Source organism: Arachis hypogaea, chromosome 10 (assembly GCF_003086295.3).
Source record: "Arachis hypogaea cultivar Tifrunner chromosome 10, arahy.Tifrunner.gnm2.J5K5, whole genome shotgun sequence".
NCBI classification, from domain to species: domain Eukaryota; kingdom Viridiplantae; phylum Streptophyta; class Magnoliopsida; order Fabales; family Fabaceae; genus Arachis; species Arachis hypogaea.
The window spans coordinates 116197248-116211481 of NC_092045.1; the positions used below are offsets into that span (position 1 = coordinate 116197248).

At 29.9% G+C, this 14234-nt stretch overlaps 2 protein-coding genes across 2 annotated transcripts; one reads left to right on the forward strand and one right to left on the reverse strand.

The window, feature by feature from the left end:
- The first annotated feature begins 6623 nt into the window (after positions 1–6623).
- LOC112718388 (B3 domain-containing transcription factor VRN1) lies at positions 6624–8771 on the forward strand. Its single transcript, XM_025770158.3, has 5 exons — positions 6624–6683; positions 6764–7078; positions 7342–7819; positions 8073–8143; positions 8241–8771. The coding sequence occupies exons 1-5, from the start codon at positions 6624–6626 to the stop codon at positions 8484–8486; spliced, it is 1170 nt and encodes a 389-aa protein (XP_025625943.1). The 3' UTR covers positions 8487–8771.
- Positions 8772–9263: 492 nt separating this feature from the next.
- Positions 9264–13665, reverse strand: LOC112717072 (probable disease resistance protein At4g27220). Its single transcript, XM_025769173.2, has 4 exons — positions 13516–13665; positions 13047–13394; positions 12181–12303; positions 9264–12091 (listed from the first exon to the last, which is right to left on the reverse strand). The coding sequence occupies exons 2-4, from the start codon at positions 13381–13383 to the stop codon at positions 9393–9395; spliced, it is 3159 nt and encodes a 1052-aa protein (XP_025624958.1). The 5' UTR covers positions 13384–13394; positions 13516–13665; the 3' UTR covers positions 9264–9392.
- Between the last annotated feature and the right edge of the window lie 569 nt (positions 13666–14234).

The window sequence follows — 14234 nt, forward strand, 5'->3', positions numbered from 1 at the left end:
TCGGTTTTAACAAGTATGTAAATTCGAATTTCGATCAAATTCATATGATTTGCCAAAAAATAAAATTTAATTAAATTTAAATTAGTGCGATTTTAATCAATTTTTAATTTAAATTAAATAGAATGAAATATGTAATTTACATTGGTTTGAATTTAAAAGTTTCTAACTGCAGTTGGATTGTATTACACCAAAAAACAAGATAGAAGAATAAGAGAGGAATTTTTTATAGGAAAATATTTAGTAACTAAAAGAAGTTAGTCAAAAACACTCAAAATTTATCTTATTTAGTATTTATTAATTGTTATAATAATTAATGATTTAAGTAGATTTTGCTTCACAAGTAATTTTTTGTCCACGGTATTTCTAACCCGTCGCTAGGGCTGGAAGTGAGTCGAGTTGAGTCGAGCTAGACCAAGCTCAAATTCGGCTCACCAAAATTGAGCTTGGCTCACGGCTCGACTCATTAACAATCGAGCATATTTCTTAAGTTCAAGCTCGACTCACCAAAAGCTCACGAGCTGGCTCAAATAATAGAAACATAAATACATAATCTATAATTTTATATCAATAAATTATAACTTATATATTTTAAAAAATATTTGAAAAGAGCAATTTTATATATTATTTATCTATCAATAAATATAAATTTTTTATTTATGTCCTACATCAAAATTATATGTAATAAATAAATATAAAATTTTAAATAATTAATATCATTAATATATATAATTATATATTACTATTTCATATGTATATATATAATATTAAAAGTATAGACTAGATGCATATAGGATATGTGTATTAATTATATATATAATCGAGTCAGCTCACGAGCTAATGAGCTGAGCTTATCCAAGTTCAAGCTCGGTTCATTTAATTTATGAGCTCAATTCCAAGCTCAAGCTTGGCTCACCAGCTCACAAGCTTAGCTTATCGAGCTATTAATGAGTCGAGCTCAAACTGGCTCATGAGCTGGCTTGACTCACTTCCAACCCTACCCGTCGCAGATCGAAGTTCTATATAAGAATTTCATGTTTACTAATGAGTTATTGCATGCACAAGGTCGAATTCGAACTCCTGACATTTATTTAAGTAGATTAATTAGCTAACTACTAAACCAACCAAACTTAATTTACTTCGGATATTATTACATTTTAAACTTTAGGGTAAATTATAAGAATAATTTTTTATAGAAAAATAATGAGAATTAATTTTTTATTTTTGGTGACTAAATTAATTTTTAATTAATGATAAGTTAATATTGTATTCTCTTTTAAATTTATCTTGCTCTTTTTACCGTAACAATTTAAATTGTTAATTTTTGTTCATCCACTATTTTATTAAAATTGTTGGTTAAAAGAATAGTTCCAAACAAAAAATATACTTTATATAAAAAAATTAATACGCTAATAATAATAATACTAATTACATTAACAATAACAGGATGGATTTCATGTCCTTTTCATCTCATCACATTATTAATTTATTATCATTTAGCTAAAAAACAAACATTACTAATAACACAAAAAAAATCTGTTAAAAACTGACACGGCATTATTTGTGGTGGGACCGTATTATATGTTATGCATCATGTCTCCCTTGGAAAAATGTATGTGTTGCAATGTATAAATTGATATTGATAACTAAATAGCATTGAATTGATATTAGTAGTAGTCCTCTTTCCCAATGTCCTCTCCTTTCTTTATTTCTTCCTTTTTTTAGTTCTTTCATATCCTCCAACATTAGTACATGATCCGATTCTCTTGTACCATAATAGTATCTTCTGCACCATTGTTTCCATTTGTCAGTTTATATGATCTTTTTTTATTAAAACCTTTTACTCTTTTGCTGCTAGCTTCTTTTGTTTGTTTTCTCCTTCTTTGGCAATACCTAGCTAGCTATCTGGTCCTATACTCCTATATATATATATATATATATATATATATATATATATATATATGGTAATTAATATATACACATTGTATATAATTATATATTACTAACATGCTTATTAATACAAAGCTAATATGTTATATATATAATTAAGTTGACTACAATTAATAACTTAAACATAACATAATATAGTATTATCAAAGCAAAACAAAACAAAACCAGCAAACTATAATAATAGTAGCATCATAATAAGTCATATATAACACACAACCCAATATAGACAATAAACTAGCTTAGGGCATCATCATGGTGAATAGCTGCTACCAATGTGGTTCCGGTGAATTAGAACATTGAAGGTTGGTATGGTAGTGGAGCTACCATTAGAATTGTTGTTGTAAAGAAGCTCAAAGACACAAACATCATCCTTTTGTAACTTGTTTCCTTGGCTAAACTTGGCCCAACCCTTTTGCAATTTGTACTTCTTGTAAGGGACTCCATCTCCACTCCAAGTCTTAAACATCACTTTCCATGCCCTCCCATCCTCCACTCTTAGTAGGTACCCTCCTTCCTTCATGTACTTCCTTGCAAAATTAGATGGTATGGCCTAAATTATTATTATTCCCAACCAAAAAAAAAAAAAAATTAATAGTGATATGTTAGTATGGCAGTAGTATATATACTTTAAAAAATATTAATTTCAATGTATTAATAGTGTTAAGAGTTACAATTTCATAATTGATTTTTTTTAATAATGTGACTATATTATTAATTATCTTAATTACTTACCATGCATCTTCCTCCATTGATATATGAATCCCTCATGACAACTTCAAAATTGGGGTTGCCATCTTGTCTCTCTTGTCTGTCTCTACTCTTTATAGCATCAGCAATACTCTTATTTTTCTCTACATATTAGTAGATTAGTGAAAGGGCATTGGTAATAAAAATTAAAATATAAACTTAAATATATGCTTTTATTTATATTGCATTAAAAATATATGATTTTTTATTTTGATATAATTTGGTCTATAAATATTTAAAAAATTTATTTTAAATCATGTCAATATTTAACTAAACAAACTAAGAACAAAAATGAAAAAACATATATTTTAAAAAGATTAAAAATTTTTAAAACCATAAAATATAAAATAAAATTATAGTTTGACATAAAAGATATGAATTGAAAATCATATATAATATTAGTAATATACCTTTGAATTGATATTGATCATAGTGAACCTTCATAACATCATCATCACCATCACCATCACCATCATCATCAAAATCAAAATCATCATCATCATAATCAGCATAATTGAGTTCAGGGGAAGGGTAATCAATTTCAAGAGTAGTGTTATCAAATATTTGAACCCTAAAATATGAAGCATCAGGACAATATTTGAACAACAAAAGGTGGCCATGGGAGACAGAGTAGTGCTCAAGAAACTCTTTCCATTCCTTCCCAATAAACCAAATGGAACCATTAATATTGGTCCAATGCACTTTCTTTTGGTTGCCATTTACAACTTTCAGAATCACCGGATTTGGGAGTTTCAATCCACATTTGTTTGTGAATTCCGTTGGAAGCTTCTGTCAATTATTGAAGAACAACATAATTAACCATTCTTAATTATTGATAATATATATTTCTATAAATTGAATTTGTTTGTTCCAAAACAAATTACATAGAGTTTATAGCTAGGAGTTAATTGTTAAAGATATTTACTTCACATGATTATTGAATTCAATTTAATGGTGTAGTAACTAGTAATTAATAATTAATGATAAGTAACTAATATTTATATCGGATAAATGTTAAATCATGAAAATTCTCAATCTTGAGAATGAAAAATGTTTAGAGGGACAAGCAAATTTTTTTTGGGATAATTAATAATTAATAATTAAATAACTACTCATATTTATATTGGATAAATGTTAAACATGGAAAACTTAAATTATTAACTTTTTTTCAAAGAAACAACTTTAAGCACAGTCATAATAAAATTCCCTTAGCTTTTTCTTATAAGCAATAAGTTTATCACTTTTTTTTTTACTCTATTCGTTCAAATTAAATGTCATTGAATATATATCATAATAACAAAAAATCTTTGAAGATAAGCATAAATAATGCACCATATATTTATTAAATAGTAAGTAGTAATAGTTCACAATTTTTTCTTAAAAGTTTAGCATGAACGACTATAAAAAGGAAAAAAAGAAAGAAGAGAAAGTTGAATTGAATTTGGTTATAAAAAAAATAGGTAAAGAAAAAATGAGTAACTAACAAGAGATATATTATATATGATAATAATATAATTAAATAAAAGAAATTATAAGAACTTACAATCTTCTCATCTCGAATATGCCAACGACAAATGATCTTGAAGAAACTAACAACACTATTAGTGGGTTCCCCTTGTTGATTAAAAGCCATAGATGAAAATTGAATCTATATAGATATAACACACTTTTTAGTTTTTACTAAATAAATAAAATGCAACAGTAATAAAAATCAGTGAACATATAATTAATTAGTTCTTGAATATTATATATTTTGACAAAGAAACAAACAAAAAAATATATTTGAGTCTTGTAACATAGTAACCCATTTTTTACTATTAGTTAGATGTACATGTGTTTTGTTTCTTTTCTAATTTCATGAAAATCCCAGCAACAAGTACACAAAAGCCATTTCTTCTCTGTCTAAAATAAAGGGAAAAAATAGAGAGTGAATAAAAACACAACTAGGTATAAAATGTATATTTTCTATTTTTCTTTTTTTTTTAAGATTATATTAAGATTAGAGCATACCTCAAGTTGGAGAGAGAATGAAGATGGAAGAGAGAGAGAGCTAGGTAGTAGTGAGAAGCAAGTAATGTAATAGTGTAAAGTCTTTATATAAGATATCAATGCAAATATTCATAGTCTTTATTGTAAAGTTCTGTAGAAAGAAAGAAATGAGAATAAATAAATAAAAGACCAAAAAAGACAACAGATTCTGTACTAAAAAATCAAGGAAGAAAATTATTAAAGAAGGGAGAAAGCTTCACTCCTTTGTTGTGACTTGTGAGGTTGTCACTTTCTCATTCAATTGGTTACTTTGGAAACTTGACAGCCAAATGCCAAACACCACCTGCATTTTATTTTACTTTTTACGGTAAAAAATATTGTTTATTAATTATAATAGGTGGGAACTGAAATGTGAGAAAATCAAAATCAAAATCAATTTTTAAATTGTTAAAAAAATTTTAGAATAATTATGAAATTAAGTTGTTAATGTCTACTCACACATACATTTCACACACACACATATATATATATATATATATATATATATGAAAGATTTGACTAATACTTATGGTCAACAATATACAATTTCTATTATCCAATTTGTATACAATTTGTATTATCATATTAATGGTGTTTTTTTGAAAATATAAATAGGTGGTTTAATTGGCTTAGTTTGATATGATGATAAAAGTTAAAATTAAATGTAGTAAGTTTTGAGAAAAAATTGTTATTTTTTTATGTGTTGTATTTGTATATTTATTTTGTATGCTAAATCGTTTGCCACTCTTTTAGTTAAAAAAATATTAATTTTATATATTTGATACTTTTTTTTATATTTTAGATTGAATATTTGTACTATATAATTTAATATTTTAGATGTATGTTAAGATTTGATTTTGGCAAGAGTATAATAAATTATTATTTTGTATTTCTGTGTCAGAAATTTAGTTAGGATAAAGTGATTATCCAATAGTATATTTTTTTTAATAAAATATTTGATATTTATTTGTGTCAATTGTATAAATTTTTTGGTTTTATTCGCAAATTCCGTTTTCTAACATGAAAGAGATTTTAACAAATATTCATATAAATAAATAAGGGACGAAAAAAGTCTTAGTAAAAATTAATAAGCTGGTTGTATATGATATGTATAATCTTGTGAGTTTAAATCAAATCTCAAAGATAATAAGAGATAGATCAAACAACCCATTTTATTTTCCATGATATGATATGATATAATATCTTGTGCTCTAATTAATAATTATTAAGCGAAGGTTAACCTAAACTTAGTGCAACTTAGCTAGATTTAGATAGTGAGGGAAAAAAGAGTAGTACTGTTAGTACTCAGTAGTTACATTGTACAGTGTCCACAGACACCGATCATAAAAGCCAAGTATTTAATTTCAGAATGAGACAGAACTATTAATTTATTTGAATAATTGATTAATTTCTCAACAAACTCATCACACTAGTTGGCTCGTCTTCTTTTTTGTTTTGAATACATAGCATGCATGTAGTGTGTTATTTAGGGTGGTTACAGGTGCAGAGTAGTACAATAATAACATTATATACACCAACAAAGAAAAAGGAAAAATTCAAAGATTGAAAAAAAACAAGATAACCCTAAAATGGAAAGGGCACAGAAGATCAGATAAGATAGTACAACAGAATCGGATCTCATGTAAATTTTTGTTTATTAATTAATTGATTTTATAGTATTTATTTATTTATATTATGCATGAAATATATAACCAACCTTCTATTACCAGAATTTTATATATACTTCAGAATGCTAAGTAGTTATAAAGCAAAAAAAGAATGAGAGAAAATTAAAGCAAAGAGAAAAGAAGATTTGGATCTTCTTCTTCATCTTGTGGATCTTCTTATTCTTCTTCTTCTTCAATCTAGCTTCTTTTACTTCTTCTTTTTAACTACTCACAATGCCTTTACATGAAAGAGGTTTCTTTAAAGTTCTTGTTCAAAGCTTTAAGCATGAGTTGGTAAGTTTTTTTTTTCTTTCTTTTCATAATATATAGATAATATTAATTAGTTATTATTTACATGCTTGCTTTGTTTACAGAAAATTCCTAAACTTTTTGTGAAAGAATATTGGAGAGGAGTATCAAATCCTATAGTGTTAAAGCTACCAAACACTCTTAAACAAAGAGTATATTGGATTCAAAAGAATGAAGGTGAAATTTGGTTGGAAGAAGGTTGGGAACAAGTTGTGAAGGATTTTGGCTTAGAATATTCACAGTTTTTGACTTTTGATTATAAAGGATGGTCTTGCTTTGAAGTCAAAATATATCCTATGAAGGATTCTGAGATAATGCCTCCTCATCATCAAATATGTTTCTTTCAGATTCTTGCTCACAACAAGTTTTACCAAAAGCTGGTAATTTCTATTCTTTTTTTTATTTAAATATTGTTAATGTTAATTGCACTTTTATAAGCTTGAATATTATGTTGATTTAATTATAATTGTTGTTATTATGTGCAAATTCATGTTTTAAAATTTCTTAAACATGATACTTTAAACATTCTGAAGTTACATATGCATAACTGATAAGAAATAGATTCCAATTAATTATCTCCTATGTATGTGAATGGTTACATATATAGTTATTAACTATGTTTATTTTTATTTTATTGTTATAGATGATTCCTAAATGTGCAAATGAATATTGGAAAAGAATGTCAAACCCTATAAAGTTGGTATTACCTTGTGGTAGTGTTGAGAGGAAAGTGATGTGGACCAAAAGAGGAGAAAATATTTGGTTGGAACAAGGTTGGGAAAAGGTTGTGGAGTTGTGTGGTTTGAGTTATGAGTGGTTGTTGACTTTTGACTACAATGGAAGGTCTAGTTTTGAAGTCAAAGTATATGATACCACTGGTTTAAGGGTAGCATATTATAATTTTGATGAGTATGATGTTGAGAATAACAAAGATGTTGATGAAACTGAGAGTGATGATGATGATGATGATGATGATGATGATGATGATGATGATGATAATGATGATGATGATGATGATGATGAGGATGGTGATGATGATTTTGCTGAAGATTATTGTGATGAAGAATATCATCATTATGAGTTTGTTCAAGAACACTTCAAGAGAAAGAAGATCAACACAGGTAAAATATAATAAGAGCTAGTTCATAACTTAAAAAGAAATTATTATCTTAATCTTTTACTTTAATACTCATGATCAAAGCAAAACTTAAGTGACTCTTTTGTGATTATCTATATAATAATGTTTTGGTATTTGATTATATTGTATGGTTCAAATATAAAATTGGATCAAGCTTTCACTTTTTTTCACCATATTATTTATCATTTTTAATTAGTATATGTCTTTTCCATATTAATCTATTTTGATCATTGAAGTTAATGGGAGCAATAGGAATCCCAGTTTCAAGATTCGAATTCAAGAATCATATGTTGAGTCAAGATGCGTGGTAAGTAGTTTATGGATTGTTGTTTTGTGTTATGTTGTCTTTCACTCATTTGAAACAAACCACATTAATCATTGGAAAACATGTAACGTTTTTGTAGGCAATACCAGCAACGTTTGCAAGGAAGCATTTGGAGGAAGGACCGATTCGTATGATTGTGGGTAACAGAGCTTGGACTGTGTGCTACAAAACTTGGAGAGGAAGGGCCAGATATCGCAAACACAAATTGCAAAGTGGGTGGCTCAGATTTAGAAGAGAGAACAATTTAGAGGTTGGTGATGTTTGTGTCTTTGAGTTAATTAGCAAATTTCCTCAGACAATGATCGTGAGAGTGCAGAGTGGATGATCTTTTTATTTACGGATTTACCCTTTTTTTGTTATGTATTTGGTGCTTGTGTGTGTGGTGGCTTTAGTGATGGTTTAGTTTGTAAATTGACAATTCAATCAAGTGGGTAATTCTAGTTTTTTTCCTTAGTTATTAAGAAAAGTGGCTAGTTAACTACTCAAATTTCTGTATTTTGTTGTTGTTTTTGTTTGTTTACAATTTGTACTCTTAGCTACTACTTTGCTAGCTTCTAGTTAATTATTAACTTCACACTACTTTTTTAATGCAAAATTTCTTTTTACGGCATCAATAGAATTTGTTATAGTCTATTATCTTTCATTTAACAAGTGTTCTTGTTCAAATCTGATAAATGTATGGACTAATGCAGAAGGAGATCGGAAAAGATTTCACATTTTTATAGTTGGGTCGGGAGAAAAAAAGGGGAAGAAAAATACAACCAAAATGGACCCATTTGGCAAATATAATCAAGAGAAAATTAATCATCAATAATAGCAACAGAAGAATATAGTTTTTGTACAATTAGAAGAAGAAGATTGATACGTAGCCAAAAACTGATAAAGAAAATTCAATAGGACAGTAGTATAAATTTTACATTCGTTGTGTGCATGTGCATGTGCATAAGGGAGAAAATATGGCTATAAGTTCAAGTTTCGATGTAATGTACATGTAGCAAAAGGTTCCATTGTTCTGATTGAATCCCAGTTGGTTAAGTACTTTTCTGTAAAAATAAAAGAAAAATATGTCGTTTCCCACAGAGAGTGAATAACAGAAGCTGTATTTGCGGAAGAAATGAGCAATGATTATTTGATGAAAAAGTAAAAAGTTAGGACAATGGAAGTGAATAGCATCTTGGAGAAAGCAAATTAAAGTAGTGTTCATAGGTACTAATTGACATTACACATTCAATCAATATCGTATTTTAATATTAGACTCAGAAGCTGAAGGAGATTGCTTGTGCCGAAGGTGGGACTGTCTTAGTTGTCGACAGCAGTAGGCCGTAACGACTGGAGGGGATTCAGAGACTATAATGCTGCCGCACACACTCACCAATTCTGGCAGGTTCAATAAATACAAGTACTTGAATGAGTTGGGGAACGTAATTGTGTGATCAGGATCATCCTCGCTCATCCCCGTTGCAAATACCTCTTTCATTAACTTACAACTACTCACGTCTATACCCTCTAGTTTTGGGAATTTCGCAAGTGCCGCAGCTCCCATCAACCTTTCTATCGTATCACAATACGAGATCTTCAATTGACTCAAGTTGGGCAAACCTATGAATTCGTCTTCTTCACTCCAGATGGCGTCTAGTCTTTCCAATCTATATAGATCCAAAGATTGAAGGTTTTGGAGATGTTGGCAGAAGGAACAGCGACCAGACATACAGCACAATCTCTCCAATTTTGGGAAATCTCTCACTTGTATCTCCCTCAGTGATGAAGGAGCTTTGAATGAAAAAGCTCCACATAAGTCTCCGCTCCACTGTTTATTATTTCTTATAACCAATTGGTCAAGGTCACTTGGCAGCAAAAGTTCATATCCTTCGAAATCCTGGACAATTATGAGCTTCCTTTTCCTCCCAGTAAAGTCATGTTCCCAAAACACATCCGGATATCGGAAACCGATTTGATAATATTCGAGTCCACCATCTCTGTTGAGGATATTTTCCACAAAATCAGCCAAGTTCTTAGCTACCTGAAAAGAGCCTACAAAACATTTCAACCTACTCATCATGCCATGCAATATTTCTACTTCTCCTGTTATAGATGTTTGCCCGAGATTAAGGTATTGCACGTTAGTCAAACCACATATCACAGACCATTCTACACACACGAGTTTCATATTATAAGATAGATCAAGCCATCTCAACTTGGTCAGTACCTCCAATCCATCAGGTGCTTCCTTAATTGATGTCCCTGAAATAACCAATCTTGAAAGCTCCTGCAGGTTTCCCAATGGAGGCACAGATTCCAATGCGTCACAGCCTTTGAGCAGCAATGATTTAAGGCACCTCAAACTAGACAATGAATTCGGCAAGGATGTTAACTTTTTATTGTGGGATAAATCAAGTAGAGTTAGAGCTTTAATGCGGTAGAAAAAACAATCTGGAATACATCTAATCATATTTTTACTAAAGTTCAAGGTGGACAACTGCGGACACTCTGGTGATGTGCCTTCTGGAATTTCTTCTATACGATTGTCCATCAATGAAACTTTCTCCAAAAGTGGTGCCCACTCCTGCATCTCAGGGATATTATCTAACCTTTTCCCACATCTCAGCATGAACCTTCCCTTCATAATATGACTTGCCATCTCCCTCAATAAGCCATGCATACACCAACCAGGATCCAACCAATCTATCAATGAATGGCTCTCGAGTTTAGCTAATATTGCTTTCCCCTGAACCAGTATTTTTTCCAAACTACTTGTTGATTGTATTAACCCTTCATCAACGAGATTCATAATAAACACCTCATCTGAAACCTTACTGTATAATGCATGTTGCAAGAAACCATTTTGAATAGTCTTGTCTTGCAGGTGGTCATAGCTTCGTTTTAATACCTTTATAACCTTTTCTTCCATGTCTTCTCCCATTGATGAATCTTCAAGTTTGTTCTGTGTATATCTCCAGATATTACTGTCATCATTTACCCCTTTCATCAATCTTGCCATCACCTTGATTCCAAGTGGCAAGCCCCCAAACATCTCTACAACAGATTGTGCAGTATTTTCCACTTCACTGGAAAGGTTTGCAGGCCTTCCATCACATCCAAGGTTTAGCAAAAATAACTCCCAATCCGTGTATTGGAGTAAAGGTTTCATTTCTATTACATTATCTGTCGGGCAATCCATTTGTCTGAACACATGCTTTAGACGACTTGTTAAAATCAATTTGATCCCATTTATTCTAAGCGGAATTCCCACCTTCTGCAAATCAATATAATTCCAAACATCGTCCAAGATAAGCACTGATCTATCTATCTTCTCCAATGCAGATGACAGGATTTCTGCCCTGTCAATTATCTCATCATCATCATCAAGCTTTTCACCTATCCTTTTGGCAAGAGAGTTTTGCAATTTAAGAATGCTAAAATCCTGGGATACTGTGACCCAAAACACATCCTCAAAATTAAAACTCTTGTTCCTTCTTATTTGATTCCTGAAGTAAGTTACTAGCCACGTTTTTCCCACTCCTCCCATTCCACGTACACCGATCAAGAAGACATTGTTATTCCTTAGAAATTCTCGCATCTTTGCGAAATATACGTGCATAGGATCCTCATCATAGTGAAAAGGTATCTCATCCTCCAGCCAGTTAAATCTGCAAAGTAAATCATCTGTTTTCATTTGAAGGTCTTGCAAAGCATCCCGAGGGAACGAGTCAAATATTTCATGAGCTTCTTTTTTAAAGTCTGCCGCTTTCTTTAACCAATCATCGACTTCTTCCCTTTTATGCTTCTTGCCACAATACTCCAGCCACTGCAGTTCTTCTTTAACTTCTTCTTCCCAGCCGGTTAATTCATCAACCAATTCACGTAGTTTTTCAATGTTAGTTTCAAAATCACTGTTATCACTTTCCAGAACCTCATCTGAATCTGACAAACCTGTTTATTTGAAAAATAATAATTGAAGGGAGCAAACACGTGATGATTATTATAAGTTCTTGGTAGCCAGAACAAGGGAGGTAGCGTACCTTCCACCATATTGCTGGGTCCAGCCACATCATTTTGATCTATTGGACCGTCAAAGCAAGCAGATATCGTATTAGGATGACCTTCAGCCTCTTCATGGTAGGGATTATCCACAAGTTCAAAACCTTGTTTAAGCAATACCAAATCACTTACCAACTTAAATTAGCTTACGTTCATAGTCGACAATTATTTGGAAACATATTTCTTTTTAGGACAAATATATCAAAACACACGGAGGATTTTACTACTAGTATTTGTATTTTAGTTAATAATAAAGGGTAATCTATCAAAATTGTCCTGTTTTTTCAACGCAGACAAAAATACTTTACTGTTGTTAACGAAAAAAATATTCTTAACGTATTTTAAAATATGACAAAAATATTTAATATTAAAATAAAAATATTTTAAAAATTAAAAATTTTGATATAATTTTTTATAAGTATAATTAAACAAATGAGATAATTTTATTCTTAATAAATAAAAAAATCTAAGGGTCGAATTTTTTAAATAATTATTTAAATATTTTTATAAAATTTTGAATTAAATGAATATGCAATTTGTAAAGTACAAAAATTATTTGTAGCTTATACAAAAAAAATTATTATTGTTGGTTCGTTTGTCGTATTTTATAACATTTTGTTGGATTTTTTTTTGTCGAGATTGTTTTTGTCGCGTATCCAAAAATCAGCATATCCAAAATTCGAGAGTGTAGTTTCAGTTTCAGTAGTTTAACCCGCAATAAATGTAAAAATGAACTCTAGGAGAATCTATTTTGCCTTAAAAAGTGGACTTACTAAGTCTTTATTATGACATAAGCACATGTGTAATACACAAGAAGCAATCATAATGATACAGAATATTTGTGTACCTGGTTCTGGTAATGAATCCAATCGATTTGGATCTTCCAATTGATTACTTGAAGCAGCCAACACACCATTGTTTAAACCGAATTCATTTGGAGCTTCCACTTGATTACTTGAACCAGGCAACATAGAATTGTTTACTCCTTCATTAGCAAGTAGATCGTGACGACGAGGGCATAAAGTGATATTCCCCTTCCCTTTTGTATTTCCCAGATGCTCATTAATTCTTGTAGCGCCTCCTGCATATATCTTGCCACAGCGATTGCACAACCATTTTCTCTCTCTCTCACTCTCTCCTATTATAGTAACTTCATTCCAGATGGGATTTTTCGGTCTACCCATAATCAATTTTCCTAAACCAAACAAACAATTCAACTTTAAAAGTTCGTCAAAATGCTATGCTATGCTTGCTAGTTTCAATTTTACCAGAGATCTATGATATACGATAAACAAAGAGAACAATCACATACATACCCTTGACACTGCAGAAACCCTTTTCGGAGATCAGAACCGAGTCTTGCTTTGTGACTTGTGAGTAAAGTAGAGGAAGTTCTCTTGTATTTTAATTTTTAATTTGTAAATGGCCGAGACCAAGACTTTGCAGTAACGTGAAATTTGCGCAAATGCAAAAAAATCCAAATTATTGTAAAATAATAAATAAAAAAAGGTATAATACGAAAAATATAAAACGCTGGTATAATACGAAAAATATAAAACGCTGGTATTAATATCCTTAAGGAGATCACTTCGATAGAGACACTAAAAATATTTTTTTTAAGATGTTTATATGTGTCATAATATTATTGGATATCTTTATTAACTGATTAATAATTTATTTTTTAATAAATTAGAACAAAATCAGTTTATTATAGCAACAATAATAAATCCAATTATTCGTACTATAATTATTAGACCCGATTTGATCATGTACACAATCTAAACTGAATCATATTTAAATTTTTTGATAAAAAGATAAATATATTCCTGATTTTTGTTTTAAAAAAACAAAAAAAACATGATTTAGTGAGTTATATAAATTGGTCGGTTCGACCGGATCTGATAACAATTAAATTTATTGTTCTTGTTGTAAAAAAATCGATTTTATTTTAATTTGTTAAAAAATTAAAAAATAACCGATTTATTAATACGTCCAATAATAATACGGCACATAAGTGTCTTTAAAAAAAACCTTT

What these genes read in the sequence shown, in the direction of transcription:
- LOC112717072 (XM_025769173.2), bottom strand. Translation starts at nt 13,383, where the DNA reads ATGGGTAGACCGAAAAATCCCATCTGGAATGAAGTTACTATAATAGGA. An exon ending in GGATTCATTACCAGAACCAG is followed by an intron (nt 12,304 to 13,046) that starts GTACACAAATAT and finishes TGCTTAAACAAG; the next exon opens with GTTTTGAACTTGTGGATAAT. An exon ending in ACCCAGCAATATGGTGGAAG is followed by an intron (nt 12,092 to 12,180) that starts GTACGCTACCTC and finishes TCAAATAAACAG; the next exon opens with GTTTGTCAGATTCAGATGAG.
- LOC112718388 (XM_025770158.3), top strand. Translation starts at nt 6,624, where the DNA reads ATGCCTTTACATGAAAGAGGTTTCTTTAAAGTTCTTGTTCAAAGCTTT. An exon ending in AAAGCTTTAAGCATGAGTTG is followed by an intron (nt 6,684 to 6,763) that starts GTAAGTTTTTTT and finishes CTTTGTTTACAG; the next exon opens with AAAATTCCTAAACTTTTTGT. An exon ending in ATGTTGAGTCAAGATGCGTG is followed by an intron (nt 8,144 to 8,240) that starts GTAAGTAGTTTA and finishes ACGTTTTTGTAG; the next exon opens with GCAATACCAGCAACGTTTGC.